Here is a 19,763-nt window from a genome sequence, read left to right as displayed (position 1 = left end):
GCATTGGTGGAATGCGGGGGTCAATGGGAGGACTTGCGGTGTCGAGTAAGACCACGGTGGGTCTCTGGTTGGACCGGTTCGAGCGGCACAATGCCTGGAAAAAGGATTGACCAAGAGCGGTCCTTACCTTAATAGTAATTAACGGAGAGGTGCCAATAGCAAGCGGGGGAAAAATTGGGGATACGCTTGTGGCGAGCGATCCTTACCTTGAATAAGACCTGGAGAAGAACTGGAGAAACACCAAGACAACCGAAAACCACACCACCTACAAGGACGCCATGACTGACTACCACAACCAGATCAGAGCCACCAAGAGGAACTTCATCCACAACAAAATCCTGGCCAACTCCAAGGAACTTTTCAGTGTCATACAAGAATTAACCAACCCACGAAGCGAAGCCACAGACATCACTCCATCCCAAGACCTCTGCGACTAGCTTGGAACCTATTTTCACCTCAAGATCAAAAACCTCTATGACAACTTCATTGACCATCCACCAAGCACCACAGATGGCCCACACAGTTCCCCCCCCAGAAACACCTGCCAGCCCACCATCTCCAACTGGACACCGATCACAGCCGAAGACAGCGTCTCAACCATGAAAAGCATCAACTCGGGGGCCCCCACCGACCCCTGCCCCCTTCACATCTACCACAGAGCCACGGTCACCATTGCACCCGAACTACAACGCACCATCAACACCTACTTTAAAACAGGCACCTTCCCAGATGACTGGAAGCGCGCTGAAGTCAGACCCCTGCTCAAGAAGCCCACAGCTGACCCCACCGATCTCAAGAACTATCGGCACATCTCGCTCCTCCCCTTCGCAGCCAAAGTTGCAGAGAAAACAGTTAACAGGAAACGGACATGATTCATTGAAGAGAACGCTGTCCGTGACCCGTCCCAATCCGGATTCCGAAGCAACCACAGCACAGAGACCGCCCTTCTTCCACCACACACTAGTCACCTGACTACACGACGCAGGCATACAAGGAACAGCCCTGGACTGGATCCTATCATTCCTCACTGGAAGAAGCCAAAGGATCAGACTCCCACCCTTCCTCTACGACCCCATGAAAATCACCTGCGGCGTCCCACAGGTTTCATTCTTGAGCCCCACCCTCTTCAACATCTACATGGCCCCCCTCACATCCATTGTCCGACAACACGGCCTCAACATCGTATCCTATGCCGACGACACCCAGCTCATCCTCTCCCTCACCAAAGACCCCACCACTGCCAAACTCAACTTCCAGAAAGGAATACAAGACGTCGCAGTCTGGATGACCAACAGCTGCCTGAAGCTCAACGCCGAGAAGACAGAAGTCACACTAGAACTTAGCCCCTTCATATTGCTGTTGGGCTCTCAAACACCTATCAAGGTCCAGAAAGGCCACTGCAAGTATGTGGGTCATTAGAAGATTGTGGTGCATGCCCTTCCCACGGGCGGAGGACTTGCTGAGCTGGACTTCTAATTACTTTTTGGTCCAGTGTTGTAGGTCCTCCCACCTCTTGCTTGTAGACCCCGAGGGTCCGCACCTTCTTGGAGATGGCCTTCCATATCTTTTTTTTTTTAATGGGAGTGGACCTGTATGGATACAACAAATGACAGAAAAAAGGACCGTTTTGTAACTTGTTTGTCTGCAATGATGTAACACAATTTTACTACATCAATCAAAAGCTACTTCTCATTAGTGAATATCATTATGAAATACTGAAGGTTAAACAACTAGCGCATTAGAACCAGACACCCCCACTCCCAGCTACATTAACTTGAAGCTTAATGTCTATAGAGCCAGATACTATGGTTTGAACTAAATATCAAAACTAAGGGCACTATGAAAGGGCTGCCATATGTGTCAGTGAGAGTGTCCTTTGAAGATGTATGAACGTGTGAGTATGAAGGGGATATATTTCCATGAGTGACTGAAAGGCTTTGAAATGTATACGGTTTGTGTAATTAATGACCGTTTCATTTGTTTTCCATTTAAAAGCATTCAGAAGCCTCATTTTGTTCAGAACTCTAATTTTGAGCTGACAAGAAATCTTTTCTAAGAGTCAAATACCTCAGTGCTTCAGTTGCTCACCTCAGTCACTCAGCCCCAGCCTGCCCCACAAATCTGGCTGAGCACTACTCATTGTCAGGCCCTGCTATATGCAGTCTGATGAACATTATGTCACATAAACACAGCTTTCTCTTAACTTTGAGTTGCAAATATGACCTTGTGCTCATTTGAAAAATACCTTAATGCTGTGAGCTACTCTGAAGGAGTCTGGGAGCTACTGGTAGCTCCCAAATGACTGGTTGGAGACACCTGATATAGGCTCAGTGATACGTGGGATAATACACATCGCAAACAATTTCATTTGGTATGTAAATAATTATATCTACATACAGCAGTAAATAAGATATGTGTTTTCTATAATTATATTATGTGAAATTTCTACATTTCACATTAAAATTATACATATACATAGATACATCTCAAAATGCACACCAAATAAAATGTAGGGCTCTAAACACACAGCTAATGCTGTAGTTTCTCTAATCATGATGTGCTTAATTCACACCATCATTTTTTTATGTAATGTTAAAAAGAAATTACACTTAACTACTCTTCACTCAAGAACTCAAAGGGACATTGTAGCCTGGTTAGTAATAAAAAAACAGCTAGGCAGATTTACAAATACATTTTAAACACATACCTGTTCCGCTGGTGAGCCACAGAGCTGGCTGTACAGGGACAGCACCTCAGTTTCCGACAACTTCAACTCCTCTGGCGAGAAGGCTGGGGTCCTGTCATCTGCTCTTCCCGACATCATGGTTCCCAGAGGTCGGACACAGCAGCAAAAGTTGAAGAGGTCTTGTTGGCAGTGTTAGGAGACAAGTGAGCTTTTTTTTTTCTTTCTAAAACGCCACGTACATGTACACAATGTACACGATCGACGGCGATGGACACATCCATTGGCTGTCCTACTTTGTTTTCTTCCGCTGCAGTCGACTAATTACAAATGTCCTGATGGCGAGGTCAGGCGGCTGCCATTTTAGATTGTGGAATAGTGTGTTTGTGACTGTTAAGTGCGTCGCCACCACTCAAAATGGTGGCAACTATGTTTACATGTCGAAAAAGCGAATGTTCTTCATTTGTTTTTATAGAAAAGTGTAATGTGTTGCCTTAATGTGGTTCAAAGCAAGATTTGCATGGTGGTGTTTATTAACCCTGGGCGTAGTTCGCGCAGTAGCGCTACGTGTAGCTACGCGAAGTGCACTTCGCACTACGCAAGCTACGTGTAGCTACGCGAACTGCGTACTGCACTGTGCAAAATGCTGTTCGCACTGATTGCACAGTGCCGGATGCTTGTCTGCACTGTGCAATCATTGCAAACGGCATCTTGCACAGTGCAAGCGGTCGTTTTCTGCCGCTCGAGTAGATTTGTACTCGAGCGGCAACTCTCTCAATGCGGACTGGTAGTTTCTCATCGCGAGCGGTCGCGAGCATACGCGACCACTTGCAATGAGAAACCTGACCTCCGCGCGTTGAGAATCTCGCCGGGAGGTTTATTTTCCACGCTCGCAATCGGCAACTTGATGTTGCTGATCGCGAATGAGGAAAAAGTCTCGCCGGGATGTTATTTTCCTCGCTCGCGGTCGCCAACTTGAAGTTGAGGGTCACGAGCAAGCAAAAACTGCCCGCTACGCTACGCGTTTTTGCACTGTGCTACGTGCAATTCGCGTAGCGCATAGTTGAGCAAACTACGCGAGCGTAGCGTAGTCCTACGCCCAGGGTTAGTGTTTATACCGCCATTGATGGGATTTTTACAGAAATAAAAAGAATAATTAAATAAAAGAAGATGTAAATAATATTGACAATGTATTATTTACACTGTAAAAAAAAAGTAGCAATTTACACATGTAATAAATGTGAACTTTTGAACACATTTATACTAATCATAATGAAGTTCAGTATAATTATGTATTAAAATGTATATGTATTGAAAACTAGATTTTTCTATACAGAAATATGAAGCCAGGGAGAGTGAGGAGGTGACACTCAAGTGTTCCAACCATTTCCAGACCTTGCCGCCATGGAAGAATGGGATATTATAATATAATTCAGATTGACTAGACAAACAATTCTTGATTTATGTCATCAGCTGCAGGCAGATCTTCTGCCTCACAATATGTGGCCACAGGATCATTCCAATACACTGTGACAGTATCTGGCGGCACGTCACAACAAACATTCAGTAGTGTGCTACAACAAGTTCCTTCTTCATTGATGAGACACATCAACAGTTTCAGTTTCATACAAACCAGGAATTTGACAATGTGGAGGGGGATTTTTATGCCTTGTCCTGCCTACCACGTGGTTGGAACAATTGATGCACAGATTTTTTTTTTGAGGGGGGGGGGGGGGGGGGATGTTTATATAGCGCAAACTAGACCAGAAGATATCCGAGTGCTTTACATGAGCACCAGTTACGTTACAGACGGACACATTAATTTTTATTACACACGGGGAGATTAAGTTATTTGCCCAGAATCACAGAATGTTGAGCGTCCCTGCTGAGACTCAAACCCGGTTCCCCAGCTCCGAGGTCGACCGCCCTAGCCGCTTTGCCACATTCTCTCCCTGTGCCTTACCGCCACCAAATGCCAGAGAAGAAGTGTACCGCAATCAAAAAAACTTCCATTCAATCACTGTGCAAGTTGTCTGTTTGCCATATTTGTACATCACAATCGTGTGTGCGTGTTTTCCTCGATCAACCCATTATTCCTTTGTACTACAGAACAGCTGCAAATTCCTGCAAATGTCACAACTTGGACCTGAGATGGCCTGGCTTGTTGGTAAGTACTATCTGCCATTATATTGTTTGGCTATTGTAAAGTGTAAGAATCTTAAAAATGGGTTACAATTTTTTGCTAATTTATTTTTCATCACATAAAGGATATTCAGCTTATCCAAACTGGACATGGCTGTTCGCATTGGGGAGGAATCCAACAATGCCTGGGGAAGTCTGCTTCAATGAGGCCCATGGAACAACACAGGGGCCAGTGGAACCGGCTTTTGGGGTTCTAAAGGCTTGATTTTGATGTCCGGACAAGACTGGTGGGGCCCTCCTCTAGTCAAAATCACCTTGGCATGCTGCATGTTAGATAACATTGCCCTGCGACAGAACATCCCATTCAATGCAGATGAAGAAGACGATGAAGAGCCACTGGGTGAGGATGTTGAAATGCCAAATGAGGATGATAGTGGCGAAGAGGAAGGAATTGACGCACGTCAAGATGTAATTAACAACTTCTTCACAAGTGTGAGTATATTATTTCATTTTGTTTTATGAAATGTTAAACCAACTTTTATTATAATGAGGATAAAACTCTGTGCTGGACATTTGTTTGAAAGACCAAGTTAAGTGACATCCAGGGCAAATATGTTTGTTAATCAAAGTCTTGACACATTGACTACTGTGTTCATTTGCATTCTTCATCTTTGATTGTTCTTAGAAAATGTGTCCTCAAATATCTTCATTTGTAAGGTGTCTATTTGGTATTGTAATTTAATAAACATTTTTGTTTTTCTCTGTTTTAGGACCCTTCACCATGTCATCTTCATTTGGACTTTTCAAAAAGTTGACATTTGCAGTTATATGCTGCTGTTGCAAAGTACAAAGGGAACATGGGTTGATCCTGCGGAAGACATACACAGACTTTGGGCGTACATATCTTGTACTGATACAACTTGCACAGTGATTGAATGGAAGTCTGTAAAACTGCATGAGACTTGTTTTCTGCTGAATGTTGGCACCAAGCCAATATGTACTGCTTGATTTGCTCTACCTACATGTGGTAGTCGACCCAAACCATACTAATCTCCCTTCACAGAGGCAAAATGCTCGTTATGTTAAGCGTATGAAGCTGTTGAAGTGTCTCATCGTTGTAGAACTAACTTCTTGTAGCACACCACTTAAAGTAGGTTGTGACATTCCCCCAGCTACTGCAACAGTGTACTGGAATGATCCTGTGGCCACCAAATTGAGTACTGGCAGGATTTATGACTATTAGTGTGATTGCTGTGCAATTCCTACGGTGAGGCAGAATATCTGGTTCCAGCTGATGCCTATTGAGTCTGATTTTTTTTATTATATCCCCTTTTTTCCATGGTGGCATGGTGTGGAATTACAATGTAAAAATGGCACTGAGTACTTGTGCGATGTATGGTTTGTTATGTTTAAGAAACATTTGACAGATCAATCTACTTTAAATATAATAAAATACAAGTTGTTGATTTTTTCTTGTCATGGTAGACATTTGTGAAAAACATTACCTACTTGCAATTTATTCCTAAATAAAAAATAATTTTATTGTTTACATCTTAAAATATATGATGGAAGGAAAGATAGAGAATACATACAGAAAAGGATTAGAACACCAGTCTTTGATTTTGTTAGTTTTGGTTTTATTTAAAAAAATAAAACAGGATGCAGACCAAAAAACAAACAAAAATAGGAAAGGTCAGTCATGGTGAATGAGACCATTATTGAAGAGCCAAAATAGTTTGAAGTCCAATGTCCAAAACACAACAGGCATCAGAAAGGTAAATGTGTCCAGAAAATAGTCGACAGAGTGAATGGTAGTCACACACTGGAGGAAATTAGGTTTGTGTCTCTTGGTGGTAGTGGTGGTCCTTCCATCCTCTCCTGATGGTCCGGATGAACGTGTGCTCCTGAGGGGGGGCTAGTGGATCCGCAGTTGCAAGGACTGAAGTGGCTGCAGGTGTTGCCTCTTGTGGCAGGGCCTGCCTTTCTTTGTATATGATATGTACCAGCCATTCAATAACAGTAGAGAGGAGACATGTGAAATTAACGAATCTAAGGACTAGCTGGTTAAAAAACAGACATTTACACAACTTAAGAGGTTTAGCATTAGTCATCATATTAACAGTGCAGAGTTAATTTTTCACATATACCACTTATACTCAGCAAACAAATGTACATAAATTAAACTTTTCCCTCAACAAACTTTGATTTGTGCAACTAATGACATCAATTCAATTACATGACGAAAAAGCCAACATACAAAACTTGATTGATCTATAAGTCCGGGAAAACACTGCATCTGCAGTGCAAAGTTCCTGCTGCAAACACTGCATCTGCTCCTTAGCTGTCTGCAGCACCTGGAAGCTTTATGCCCCCGCTAGGGTCTGTACAGGCAGGTCTGTGTTCATTGTGGTGTGGACCCACCAATTGGGGTCTGTATGCTTAATAGGGCTCCTAAGCCCAAGAGCTGTTGTGAGTGACGCCCTGCGAGGTCTGTATTATTCACAGCAGGTAACGACCCTGCCTACACACCGTAGGGACACTCCAGGCGCTCTGCCCACATTAAAACAAAGGGTGTTTATCTCAGGGATTACCTTTTGGAGAGCACTTAGCCTCTAGTCGATGTTTACAGCGCACTGAATACTGCTCAGCCAGTGGCTGCCTTACAAACAACTGAGCCCCTGTCATAGTAATGCATCACTATCGGGACGAAGAGGGAAACCCTCCTTATTTCCCCTTTGAGGATGACTTTTGTGACACAGTGGAAGTGTCCATTCACCAGGTGGCGGCATCTGTCATAGCGCCTATTGAGCACAAGCTCGTGATAATGGCATTTCACCATTGTGCTGATTCCACCCTGATTGACCCATCACTCTCTGTGCAAGATCCTGCGCTACGGGCTGCTATGCCCACTAAACCCTCACAAATGGTTCGGGTGAAGCGCAAAGAAGTCCAGGGAGTGGATTTGGATGTCTTCGACCACCTAAAAAAGGCATTCCTTGCACAGCCCTTGCTCTCCGACTTCTGAGCCCCAAGCGACAACCTCTCCCAGGGGTCTTCTAGGGGTTGCCTCCCCCAGTCTGCAAAGGCATTCTCACTTCCCCTTGACGGGGAGGAATCCCTGACAGAGGATTCTCATGGGGATTCGGACAGTAGTCTAGGTCCTTCCTGGCCGTAGCGTCCATCCCCAGACCTGAATGCCTCCATCCTCAATTCCCAGTCCACGGATAGGTCCGATATGCTAGACCCCTGACGAGTTGATGCATCCTCATTCCTCTGAGTGGGCTCCAGCTCCCAAAGTGGCTACCTATGTCGCTGGAAGGCTGAGGAAGCCTCTAGAAAAAGAGACTCGAGACTATATTCGGGCGGCATGCCCCCATCCTTCTTTGAAGGGCAAGGTAGCACTAACACCAGAATTAGATAAGAGAATGGCTAACTTCTTAGGCAAGATAGCTCCTGGCGCTCATATCAAAACAAGTTACTGGATATGACAGACCCCATTACTAAGATCCTCGACATGGCGGAGGAAGCAAAGCAGTCTTGATCCCTTATCTCCCCGATGGTCTCTCCAGATGGGCACAACGGGCAATAATATTCTTGGGCAATGCCAACTGTGCCTTGTCCATTGATAGTCAAAGATCCCTCTCCATCAAAGTGGATACCAAGCTACTTCGAAGCCAGCTTGGTAGCACAAGGGGGGCTCTTTAGAAACCCTTTTCTGAAGGAACTTGCCAAATTTTTAGCACCCTTTACGTCCCTGGAGAAGGCCCAGGTTTCGATTAAGAGTTTTCCACCTTATGGGTTTTCTCCAGGGCTGGTCTATGTAGAGGGCGCTCGGCCAGTCGCAAGACTTCCACACACCCCTCAAGGGAGCAAGGCTCTCGACATGGTCAATGGCAAGACCAGTCCAAGTACTGCAATTTCTATCCATCCAGAGGACTCCGCCATCAGGGCAGTAGAGGAGGATCCCAAGGTAACTTCCCCTCCAATGGCTCCGGTAAGTGTTCTGACTTCTTCCCAACTAAGAGTGGGAGGGCGCTTGGCTCAATACAGAGACAATTGGAAATGCCTTTTATCATATGCATGGGTCCTTCAAATCAGTATGGGTTTCCATATTGAATTCTACAGTACCCCTATAAAACGTCAACTTCCTCATCCTCTCAGGTTATCAGAACAAGTGTCTGCTCTGATGTCACAGGAAGTGGAGGAACTGTTAGCCAAAGAGGTGATTTCCCACATCTCTCTTCATCCCAGGGGAATCGTGAACAACCTGTTCCTAATGGACAAAAGGGATGGCGCCTAGTTATCAATCTGTGCGAATTCAACGAGTGCTTGATCTATAACGACTTCAAAATGTAAAGTATTCACCTTCTGCAGGACATTCTCCACCCTCAGATTGGATGGGCAGACTAGATCTAAAAGACGTGCATCTCACAGTCCCAATCTTTCCTCCACACAGGCGATTCCTTCAATTCATCTGGGCAGGACAAACTTACGAGTTAGCTTACCTGCCCTTCAGTCTCCCATCCACGCCATGATGCTTCACCAAGGTTTTAAAGCCAGTCATGGAGCCGCTGCGGTCCCAAGTAATTTGAATGATCATCTATCTGGACGACATCCTCATTATGGATCAGTGTTGGGAGAAACTCTGGTCTCATCTTCAAACAACAGTGCATCTGGTGGAAAGCCTAGGTTTTGTCATCAAGGTGAAGTTGTTGTTGACTCCCTCTCAAACGACTACCTTTCTGGCATTGGTCATAGATTCTCACCAGGCAATTCCAAAGTAGGTGGCAAAAATAAGACTAGCTCCGCAAAACACTTGCGAAGAAACGGACCTCCTAGATGTAAGTAGCGTACCTGGTGGGCCTCCTTTCTTTGTCGATTCTGGTCATCTTGCCGGGTCCTCTACACTACAGGGTCCTTCAAAGCATTAAGGCTCAACATCTCAGACATGGTGTGACTTATGTGGACTTATGTGGAGATGGTTCAGTTGAAAGAGGAAGTCAAGGAAGAAATGCAATGGTGGCTCATGCACCTGGAAGTGTGGAACGGGAGAGAGATCATCAGTTCGCGCCCGAATATCGTTATCGAGTTACATGCCAACAAAGAGAACTGGGGTGCTCGCTACAGCGAGTTATCGACCTGTGGCAAGTGGTAGTCTCAAACACAACAGTTACACATCAACTATCTTGAACTTCTGGCAGGTTCATTCGGATTACGCTGCTGAACCAGAGAAAATACACAGTGTTGCGTGCTGTTGAAGATGGAAAACGTGTCCACTGTCCATTACATCAATCACTTAGGCTGAATCCACTCGAGGGCTCTAGCGGAATTGGCAAAGAGTTTTTGGAACTTTTGCCTAGACCGAAACATTTTGCTAGTCGAGGAACACCTTCCCGGCAAGGCAAACGTGATGTCGGGCTGGAATTCCATGTATCTTTCAGACTCAAGCCTATGTAAGTTTCATCCTTTGATTTTCAAAACCATCAACGAGAGATGGGGTTCTTTTTCAGTGGATCGGTTTGCCTCAACACTGGATCATCAGTTGGAGAGATTCTTCAGCTGGAGACCCGATAACATGGCAACAGAGAGTGACATGTTTCTCGAGGATTGGAGTTAGGAGAGGGGTTACGCATTTCCACCAATAACCCAGACCTGGAGATCACAAGTCTGGTATCCAGTTCTTTTGGAACTTTACTGGGATTCTCTAATCCTTCTCCCTCTCGTCCCCAATCTTCTTCTGGATCCCCAGAGGAACCCTCATCCTCTGGTATCCATGGGCCACTTCTCCCTTATGGCGTGGCAAATTACCGGGAAAGATGGAAAGTCCTGGGTTTCGCAGGCAGCTCAAGGTCACTTATCAAAGGCATAGGTAGAAGGCACCACCAAGAGATATCGATCAGTACAGTCGGGTTGGTGTCTCCAGAGTGACCGGGATCCCATGGAATCAGAAGTCGTTTCAGTTTTGAATTTTTTGTCATCCCTGGCATCCAAAGGCACGGCTTATAGATCAGTGAAATGTTTTCATTCAGCTATACCAGCAGGACATCCCCCTATTGATGGCTGTCAAATGGGGGAACATCCATTAGTATGTAAACTTATGGGAGGCATTCACCTTTCCCTTCCACCAGAACCGAGGTATTCAGCCCTTTGGGATGTGAATGTTGTCTTCAACTTTCTCCTCTCTTGGAACAGTAATAAATACCTTTCCAGGAGAGAACATCTGGGAAAATTGGCTATGCTGTTGTTAATATGGCTATCAATACGTTTATCAATAAAAAAGAACTATCCTCCTTTTTAATAGAATCACCCTTTCTGAACTACACATCTACCTCGACACACAAGTATGCAGTCAGGTAGGCCCTGCGACCTAGACCCGGGATTACGGATTGATGGGTCACAGGTGGGAGGGTGCATTGCTTGAAGGCAAACACTCTGGCAGGAATCTCTTGATCAATCGCACAGATAGGCACAGCAACATTACAAGGGCCAGGGGAGATTGCCCCAATAAAGCACACATGGGGTACCCACGCTCCTAAGAACACCATAAAGTCAGATGTCACATGAGTTAGGAACATACAGCCAATCAGGATCTAGGACACGTAGTGATCATGCGCTCCTCATGCCAGACATCTGGACACTTTCACCACTTGCCACACTGTGTCCACGCAAGGTCGAGGGAGACCTGTAGTAGCCATTTGACCATCAATTTATGACTAAGGCAGCAACCAACATTCCCCATATATGGTATGCCGGAAAATTTTTATGGCTTCTTGTAATTTGTATAAAAGATTAGCACAAAGGCACTATAAATTGAGACAGCTTGCAGACTCTATGCCTGCAACTGTTCTCCTGGCTGCCAACTTTAATTAAACAAACTGTCCTGTTTTGCTAAATGAATGAGATGTTTGAAGGGTGGGATGAGCGACAGACTAAGTGAGTAATTGTAAACCCATGTCCGGGAAAAGTGGGGTGGGGGGTAGGTTTTTCAGTTTAGTAGTTTAATGGGAGGCACAGCACGAGACAAGGTTACACAAGCACATCATCATGCGAGACAGAGTATATACCCTGCACAGTCACTACAACTCACACCCCTAAGACAGATAGCAGAGAGGTTGGCTGGACAACACCCGACCCACTGACAGTTCTTTTGTGGAACGTAAATGGTCTGGGTTGCAAAAGTAAGAGAGGGGTCATAACACTCTATATCCCTAGGCTATTCCCTGACCTGGTACTCCTGCAAGTGATGCATCTGCTGGGTAACGTCTGCAAATGTCCACATAGAGGTGGATACCTAGGGCTAGCTCATGCAGGGTACACAAGGGACTACAGAGGAGTTGCAATCTTAGCCAAGAAGAACCCCCCCACCCATTCCAAGTTGAAAGGAAGTGGGATGACCCTGAGGACTGCTAAGAGGCAGTGAAGGGAAGGTGGTGCCTGGGAGGTGTGGATCCTTAATGAGTATGCTCCCCCAAGGCTCCAGAAGTGGACACTAGAGGGCTTAGGACTCATCCTTTCAGGCACATCTAACAAGCGCTATATAATAGGTGGGAATTTCAATGAAGTTATGGATCGAGTGATAGACATACACACACCCTGACCGATACAGTCCAGCACATCCACAGAGCTGGCACGCTTTACCCATGTGACAAGTCTTCACAACGTCCCTGGGAGCGGGATGCTCAGTACTTGGCCCAAGGGATATAGGATCATTAGCCTTTGCCGATCAAATTTGGTGCCAGAGAATCCAATAGAGCACACAATTGTAGTCTAGATTCCTGGGCCCTAAAAGACGCAGCTATAGAAGGGTTCCTTTGGGAATATTCTCAATTAAACTTTGAAAAGAATGAGGGGTCAGTGTCCTTGCCGGTTACCGTCTGGGAGGCATATAAAGCAGCACTTCAAGATAAGGCCCAGATCATAACCGTGAAAAAAAAGAAACAGAGAGGAAAGGACACACCAATTGGAGCTTTGTGACACAAGACCAATACCTCACTGATGTGACTCAGGCGGCCCGTCAACACTATCAAGGGGTTCGACACAGGAGACAAAGTGGGCCACCCAGTGCTTAATTTGTGCCGGTGCTTTCCGGTGCTGAGCACCGGCACTTCTTTCTCAGGGCCGGGTCTATTGAATTTTTCTCCCATGCACATAGTTGGTGCACTGTGCATGGGCCATTAAAACGCCCCTAGGAGCGAGGCTTGTGCAGATGCAAGTTCATATTTGGTGCATACTAGTGTGCTTGCTTTGGCACGCGCTGATGCGTGGTCTTCAGGGTGGGGCAGGGCGGATGTGTTGTGTCATGCGCAGTTTAAACTGCACGTACGATGAACTGGGAACTTAATTTATGTGGCGCCAGTCAGCAGTCTTCGCTTGCCAGTGTCAACGAAGCTGCAAGGTTAGGCGAGTAGTGCGTGCGCCGTGCGGTATATAACACACAACTGCTATCCAATAGGCAACAGAGTGAAAAAAATAGTCCGGTCCAAAACCGAAAGAGAAAAAATGTCCTCCTGCCATTCAGCGTATTGGTACCTCACTTATACCTGTCCCAGTACTCTCTCGTCCAAATCACATCCGTCCTCTCCTTTCCGCAATGACCGCCCTTGCAGCCACAAGCATCTTAAAGAACACCTCCCTGCCACTGTGACTGTGCCCTATCGCTACCTCCGACAGTGCCCCTCTCTGCACAGAGCCTTTCTCACCTGTATCTCAGTGCCCCTCTGTCCACAGTCCCCTTCCCCTCCATACCATAATGCCCCTCCCTGCCACAGCACTCGCACACTCCTGTTACAGTGCTCCTCGGATCCCTGGCCTCTCATACCACCCCTCCCGACCATAGCTTGGTATTGAAGCCTGCTGCACTGGGACCTTAGTACCGATACTTTAAGAAATCACACTTGAAGGCCTTCTCAATCTTACCCACTCGAACCAGGGGGCTTTCCCCTCACCAGAGAAAGGATACACAGGGAATTTCTCAGCTCCTTCGACCTGGAGGAAATACTGCATTAACTCAAAAAGTGCTATCAGAGGAGCTGAGCTGTGCTGGGTGCTCTGTACCTCCCCCTATCCCTGCTAACCTGCTGAGATATGTGCCACACAAAATCTCTTCACCTCCAAAGACCCATGTCCTGTAAACCCCTCCTGCATAGACAGGTGACTTACCTAGGCCCCAGGCAGTGGGTTTTAGGCATGGCACACAGGGATGTGTGGTATGTCAACTCTTCGCTTTTCTCTGCCCCAAAACACACAGCCTGCCATGGCAGTGTGTGGGTGTTAAGGGACAGGGCCCCTAAGGGTGACACAATAGGTGTTGCAGCCCATAGAGGCCTTACCTGGACACAGTGCGCCATGGTACCTTTTACAAGGGGCTTGCCTGCAGCCAGAGATGTGCCAATTGTCGGTACAGAGGTACAGCTTTGAGAAAGAACACAGGCCCTGGGAACCTGATTGGCAGGGACCCAGGGCACACCAAGTCAAAAGTGCATCATGTGTCAGGCAAAAAGTGGAGGGTAACCATTCATAAAGGGGCACTTTCCTACATGTACCTGTTCCTGTCCTAAACGCATTGGATAGAGATACGTTAGAGGCCAACCAGACAATAGAGAAGGTGGGGTGGAAGTAAGAGCCCTTCAGTCAGGGAAGACGCAAAAGAGATTTTTAGGACGGTTCCCCTCACACACCAGAGGTGTCATGCTTCATCATAGGGGTGCCTCCTCACGTGACAGACCTAGTCTCTACGCGGGCTACAACCCCCTCGCTGCGAGGGAGGAGCTCAGGGATGTCAGGGAGCTCTGGGATGTTTTATTACGAGGTCAGCAGGTGTACTAGCACCCTATTTGAGTCTTGTATGTTGCGAGTTCGTGCAGTGCTATAATGTGAGCGATTTAAAACTAACTACAGGGTAAATCATCTCTCCGCTGCTAGGCTACTGCTAGACCACCGATCTAGCCACCTCCGTTGATGAGCTCAAGGGTTGAAAGTGAAAAATAATGGCTGGACGCAAATGTTGAGAAAATACATGGGAAATAACGTGCACAATGAAAAAGAGAGTCTGCTGTTCATCCTCCGATTTATCTCAGAGTATTAATTATACAGCAGAGTGGGATACATTTGAGTGCCTCTGGTTTGCATTGGCACCAAATGGAAGAGGAGGACATCTTCCCAGACAGTGGAAGTGTATTATCTGCATTCCAGTGGCTGTAGGGCTGAGGATGCAAACACTGATGAGTGAGGGGCTGGTGAAAGGGCTCCCTTTTACAATTTCAGTGAACACTTTTGTTAGCAAATTGCTGCTGATTAGAATTCCTGAAGTTCTGCCCTTTTTGTAGATGCTATGGGTGAGTAGGGGTGGAGCAGCAGGTTGAAGGGGACTATTTAGGTGAGGCTAAGCATTGGTCTACCTATATCACACTTCAGTGCAGAGCCATCACACCTCTTTGTGCCTTTGTTGTGGGTGCTCCAGGCTGGAGACAGCCCTGCTGTGAGGGGTATCACTACACAAAGGCTGTGTCTGGAGCGCAGCCTGGGAGACAATTGAAATGTAAATGTATTGAGATTTACCTTTCCTTTAATCAGGAAAGGTAGCTGCCTCCATCCAAATGTTTTCCGACATGGCCGATTTTAAAGGCAAGGTAACAGTATAAAAATATATGCAAAATACACTCAGAACACCCCAGCACCACCACTTTAAAATGCAGGAAGTCACCCAAAGAACTTCTACACAGTGCACCTGCAAACAGTGCACAAACATACACAGGCGCGCAAGGGAAGCACAAGGCACAACATATCCGAAATAAACTCAGAAGACCTCAGCACCACAGCGTTAAAATGCAGCCAATCACGCACCCCTTCATCAACATGAAAGCTCTGTAAACCGTTGTCGACGTGATGAAACAAACAAGTTCCCTCCTCCCACCCTTATTTAACTTGGAAAAATAAGCTGAAGAATTATTCATGTGTCCTCCTGTTTGCTACTGCCCATTCCCTTAATCAGTCTGTTAGTGCCACTGTCCCCCATGTACATGTCTCCGAGTCCCACTTGAGTGGCTGAATTGGTGGATTCCTTTCCAAGATTCTGTTTATGCTCAAAGTTGTACATACATTTAATTACTGTGAAGTCTTCATTTGTTAGAGTCAGTGCTCTAAAGAAATACAGTGAGATGTACCCTCAGTTTGCATTACTGATAATTGTTCCAGTATAAAAAAATGTGTACAAATTTTACTTTGTGGCTATAATGCACTAACATGAGGACTATGATATGTTGAAGGCACTTAGTAAATTATACAGGCAGTTCAGAGAGCATTTTCCAAGGGTATGCAAGTTTTATGATTACAGACCAGACTGCTGTTGTGGTGAATGGCTCTTCCCACGTGCATGTTTTTAAACTATTTCTAAATGTTTCACTTAATTTGATGCCACATTGCAATAACGGTACGGGTACATTGGGACCCAGCCAGGCAGGCACCACAGCATGTGTCCCTCAGGAGCGCTGGAACCATTATATGAACCTCCAGATGCATTGGGTGCCAGAAGGTTGAGCAACAACAGACAATATAGGAGCTAGACTGGCAGGGCTTAGCTCCAATATATGGGCTACTGAGCTTGTAACTAACAGCAGGAACGGTGGGGAGAGGATGCATTATATTAGAGTAGTGACGAAGCCATAACCATGCCGAAGGTCACAGCCCTGTCATCCCAGTGTCAACGTTTTGTTCCAACAGCAACTGAAGACAGAGACCGACAGACACTGCAGCAGACTACCAGGGTGGGGGTGGCTGCTACCTAGGGACAGTATATTCAATGTAACTGGATGAAAAATTAGGTGAACCTCCTTGCATGATGCTGAAGACCGAGAACTTGAGAATAACAAAGAAATGTAGTGAGTGGGAGTGCTGTGATTCTCTGAATGCAAACACAAAGGGCAGAAAGAAAATGGAAGAGGAGCTACTCTTGGTTTGGTCACCTGCCTTAGCACACAACAGAGAGGTAAAAAGGAGTCACTTAAGAAGAGGTCACAGTAGGGTGCTTCTGTATGAAAACACCAGTGGGGAAAAACCGAAGATATGACCTGGCGGATAGTCTGTGCAACAGAGTCGACTCCCTTGAACGCAAGGTGAACATTGTAATAAGAAGGTGTAGATACAAAGGTAACTTAAAAAGGAGAAAGAAAGTGGTGCAAACTGAAACTAAAATGTAGGGATCGTGTCATTTCCAGTGCACTTGCTCAGCTTTTTCCAAAGGGTGACAGGGTAGCTGTTGTGTAATCAATAACCTAAAGTTTAAGAAGAACAAATTGGAGTGTTTGGGGATCTAAAGTGAAAGTGGAAGGAAGTCCTTCAAAGCATGATGTAGAAAATACTGAGTCTGAGGTAAAAGAGGTCTTTTATGCCCACTGAGATTTGCACAATCTTCAGGATGGGGCTAGTGGATAACTGCAGGGAAACTGCATAGTCACTATTAATATGGAAAGACCCATGATCCACAGACTTTTTGCTCATGAGTAACACAAAGGGCATCCTATTCATGGTTAACAGGAGGCTCTTGTTTTTCAGGTCCGAGTTGAGACTCAAATACCTCCTCTGTCTTTTACACAAAAAAACTTAGAAAGTGGTCTCCATTCTGTTCTTTAACACTCACTTAAACCAAAAGTCACTGACACGACTAAAAAAATTGCACACCCAAGACAAGAGCTTATATACTTACGCAGAGAAGTTCGAGAGACAAAATACTTGAGGATATAAAAAACAGATTCAGATTTTAGCAGTTAGAGCTATTTTAAAATAAATTGCAAGCACAATTTTATTGCCAGAAGCCTACAAATATGCAGCTTGGGCTAGAGAGTTAAGTGTACAAGAAGCTATTTGAGTTATACAAGAACGCTGTGATACAGTGCCATGCAGCTATTCCCTCTAATTGCCTTCCATTTGTGCTTCCAAGAATAAATAGAAGAAGATACCAATTGTGTAACTAATAGATACATATATAAACAACATGTTCAAGGATATCATTTGTTTTTGTTAATAAAATGTGGCAAATTTTTAACCAATTCCTTCATCACAAGTTATATTTAAATAAAAAATAACTTAAAATAAAAAATAAATGTAAGCAATCACTGCCACCGTATCTCCATTTAATGGCAGGTGACCGCTAGATAAAATGAAATGATTCATGTAATTCTCAGCGTGAAAACAAGGATCGGCTACAGAGCCTGCCAAGAAATATTCACAATGGAATTTTGCTTATGTGACATGGCAGAACAAAGATCTTACAATACAATGCAGAACAGGAAATTCAACACAGAGACCTCAAGGGAGCCTTACATTGTTGCTTTCCTCATCAGCAAGAGAACATATGTTTCCTCTAAATGTATGTTATATAAACACTGCTATTTTAGAATCCCATTTGCCGTACCCCAAGCTGAGGAAGCTTCCTCTACCAACAATGAAAGCTGTTTAGGTGTCTCTTACCGGACAGGAGTCTGTGGAGGGAAGAGATTAACTTCTTCAGGGTCATTTTTTCGTGGTGTCTTCTCCAGCTCAACACTATATTGGTAAAAAAAAAATGTAATACCGTTTATATGACAGATATAAGCTCTGGTGCAAATCTTAGATGTAACAAAGAACTTTTCGAATTCAAACAGATTCAATATGTGTTCACCATGTAATGCTTCTTAAATTAATAGAATCTACAAGAAATACAATATTACATTTCAAAATCAACATGGTTAATAGCTTCTTTTTGAACGGAAAAACACTATTTCTGCATCATCTGTACCGTGATATTTTTTTTACTGGGTTTCACAAAGAGCAAAAGCCTGTCTATGGACCACCTTAACTGGTGCTCCATAGACACATAAACAGGAACACATAGGCAGCTTCACACTACCTCGCGTGGAGAGTGGAAGCTGCAGGGCAGGCTTCCCATAACATAACCAATTGTATGCACACAGAATCGGCACACCAACGCACTTGCACATTCACAAACACTCAAGTTACAATAAATGCCACCAACTCTGTACACTTCCCTTGCCCTTCAGCATCTTTCATTGCTCATATGGGCTGACCTTGAATTGGGCAAACTGTGTCAAGTCCACGAAGGGACATGCATGAATAGTGGGGGCAGGTTGAGGAATAATTAAATCAGCAGATTAGGGAGTCTATATACAAGTGTACAATGAATAAATCCATAGGAAGGTCCCGATTCTTAAAGGTTCATCTCAAATACTGTAGTAATGCTACAACATTTAGACGCCACACATGGCACATTGTTTTTGGTTCTGAAGGGCTCCTCTGTGGGGTTATGTCAATTCTGCTTAAAGACCCACCAAGTCAATTGAGTCCAGTTCTCAATTCCTCACCTAGAACCGATTCTATATTTAGAGGCGGATTGAGTGGACCTATTGTGTAATCCTAACCCGGTAGCCACTTCTAAGAAGATGTGTCCAGTTCTGGAGGCCACATTTAAAGTGTTTTATCTAGTTATAGTAGCCATATTTATAGTGTTGACTCCAGTCCTGGAGATGCCAGCTGCAGCAATAATATTTGAAAGTTGTTAGAGGTTGAGGCCGGGTGGTGGGCAGTCAGAGAAGGGCTGCTATTCTAAACGCTTGAAATATGGGTGTGCAAGGGAGCCATATATAGAAAGTACAAACATTTGGATGAAAAAACGTGTAGGTGGATGAATGTATGGGTAGATATGTGGGTGGGTGGGTGGATGAGGAAAGAGGAGACTAAAACAAAACTACCAAAAAATACACTGGCCCGATCATGTTGTTACTAAAAAGGTCCTTCTCAACAGACCTACATACAGAAGTAGAGAAGAAGAACCAAAAGAGCACGAAGACTCTTGAAAAACCTACATAAAGAAACTTTCAGCACTTCCTAGAAATAGTGAACTCAATGTCACCTCTAAAACTTGGTACTCTCAAAATATAAATGTATA

The 19,763-nt window shown here is 44.9% G+C and overlaps 1 protein-coding gene across 1 annotated transcript in view; it reads right to left on the bottom strand.

Moving 5' to 3' along the window:
• The window catches only part of RB1 (RB transcriptional corepressor 1), a 1,278,597-nt gene that overhangs the window by 889,599 nt on the left and 369,235 nt on the right, over positions 1–19,763 (bottom strand). The window contains exon 11 of the mRNA XM_085621884.1: positions 18,290–18,364. Coding sequence (XP_085478010.1) covers positions 18,290–18,364 — 75 coding nt within the window. The remainder of the gene's footprint in view (positions 1–18,289; positions 18,365–19,763) is intronic.

Source organism: Triturus cristatus, chromosome 8 (genome assembly GCF_964204655.1).
Source record: "Triturus cristatus chromosome 8, aTriCri1.1, whole genome shotgun sequence".
Classification (NCBI taxonomy): Eukaryota; Metazoa; Chordata; class Amphibia; order Caudata; family Salamandridae; genus Triturus; species Triturus cristatus.
Note: the sequence above shows the minus strand (reverse complement) of the source record. Positions and strands in the feature narration are given on the sequence as shown.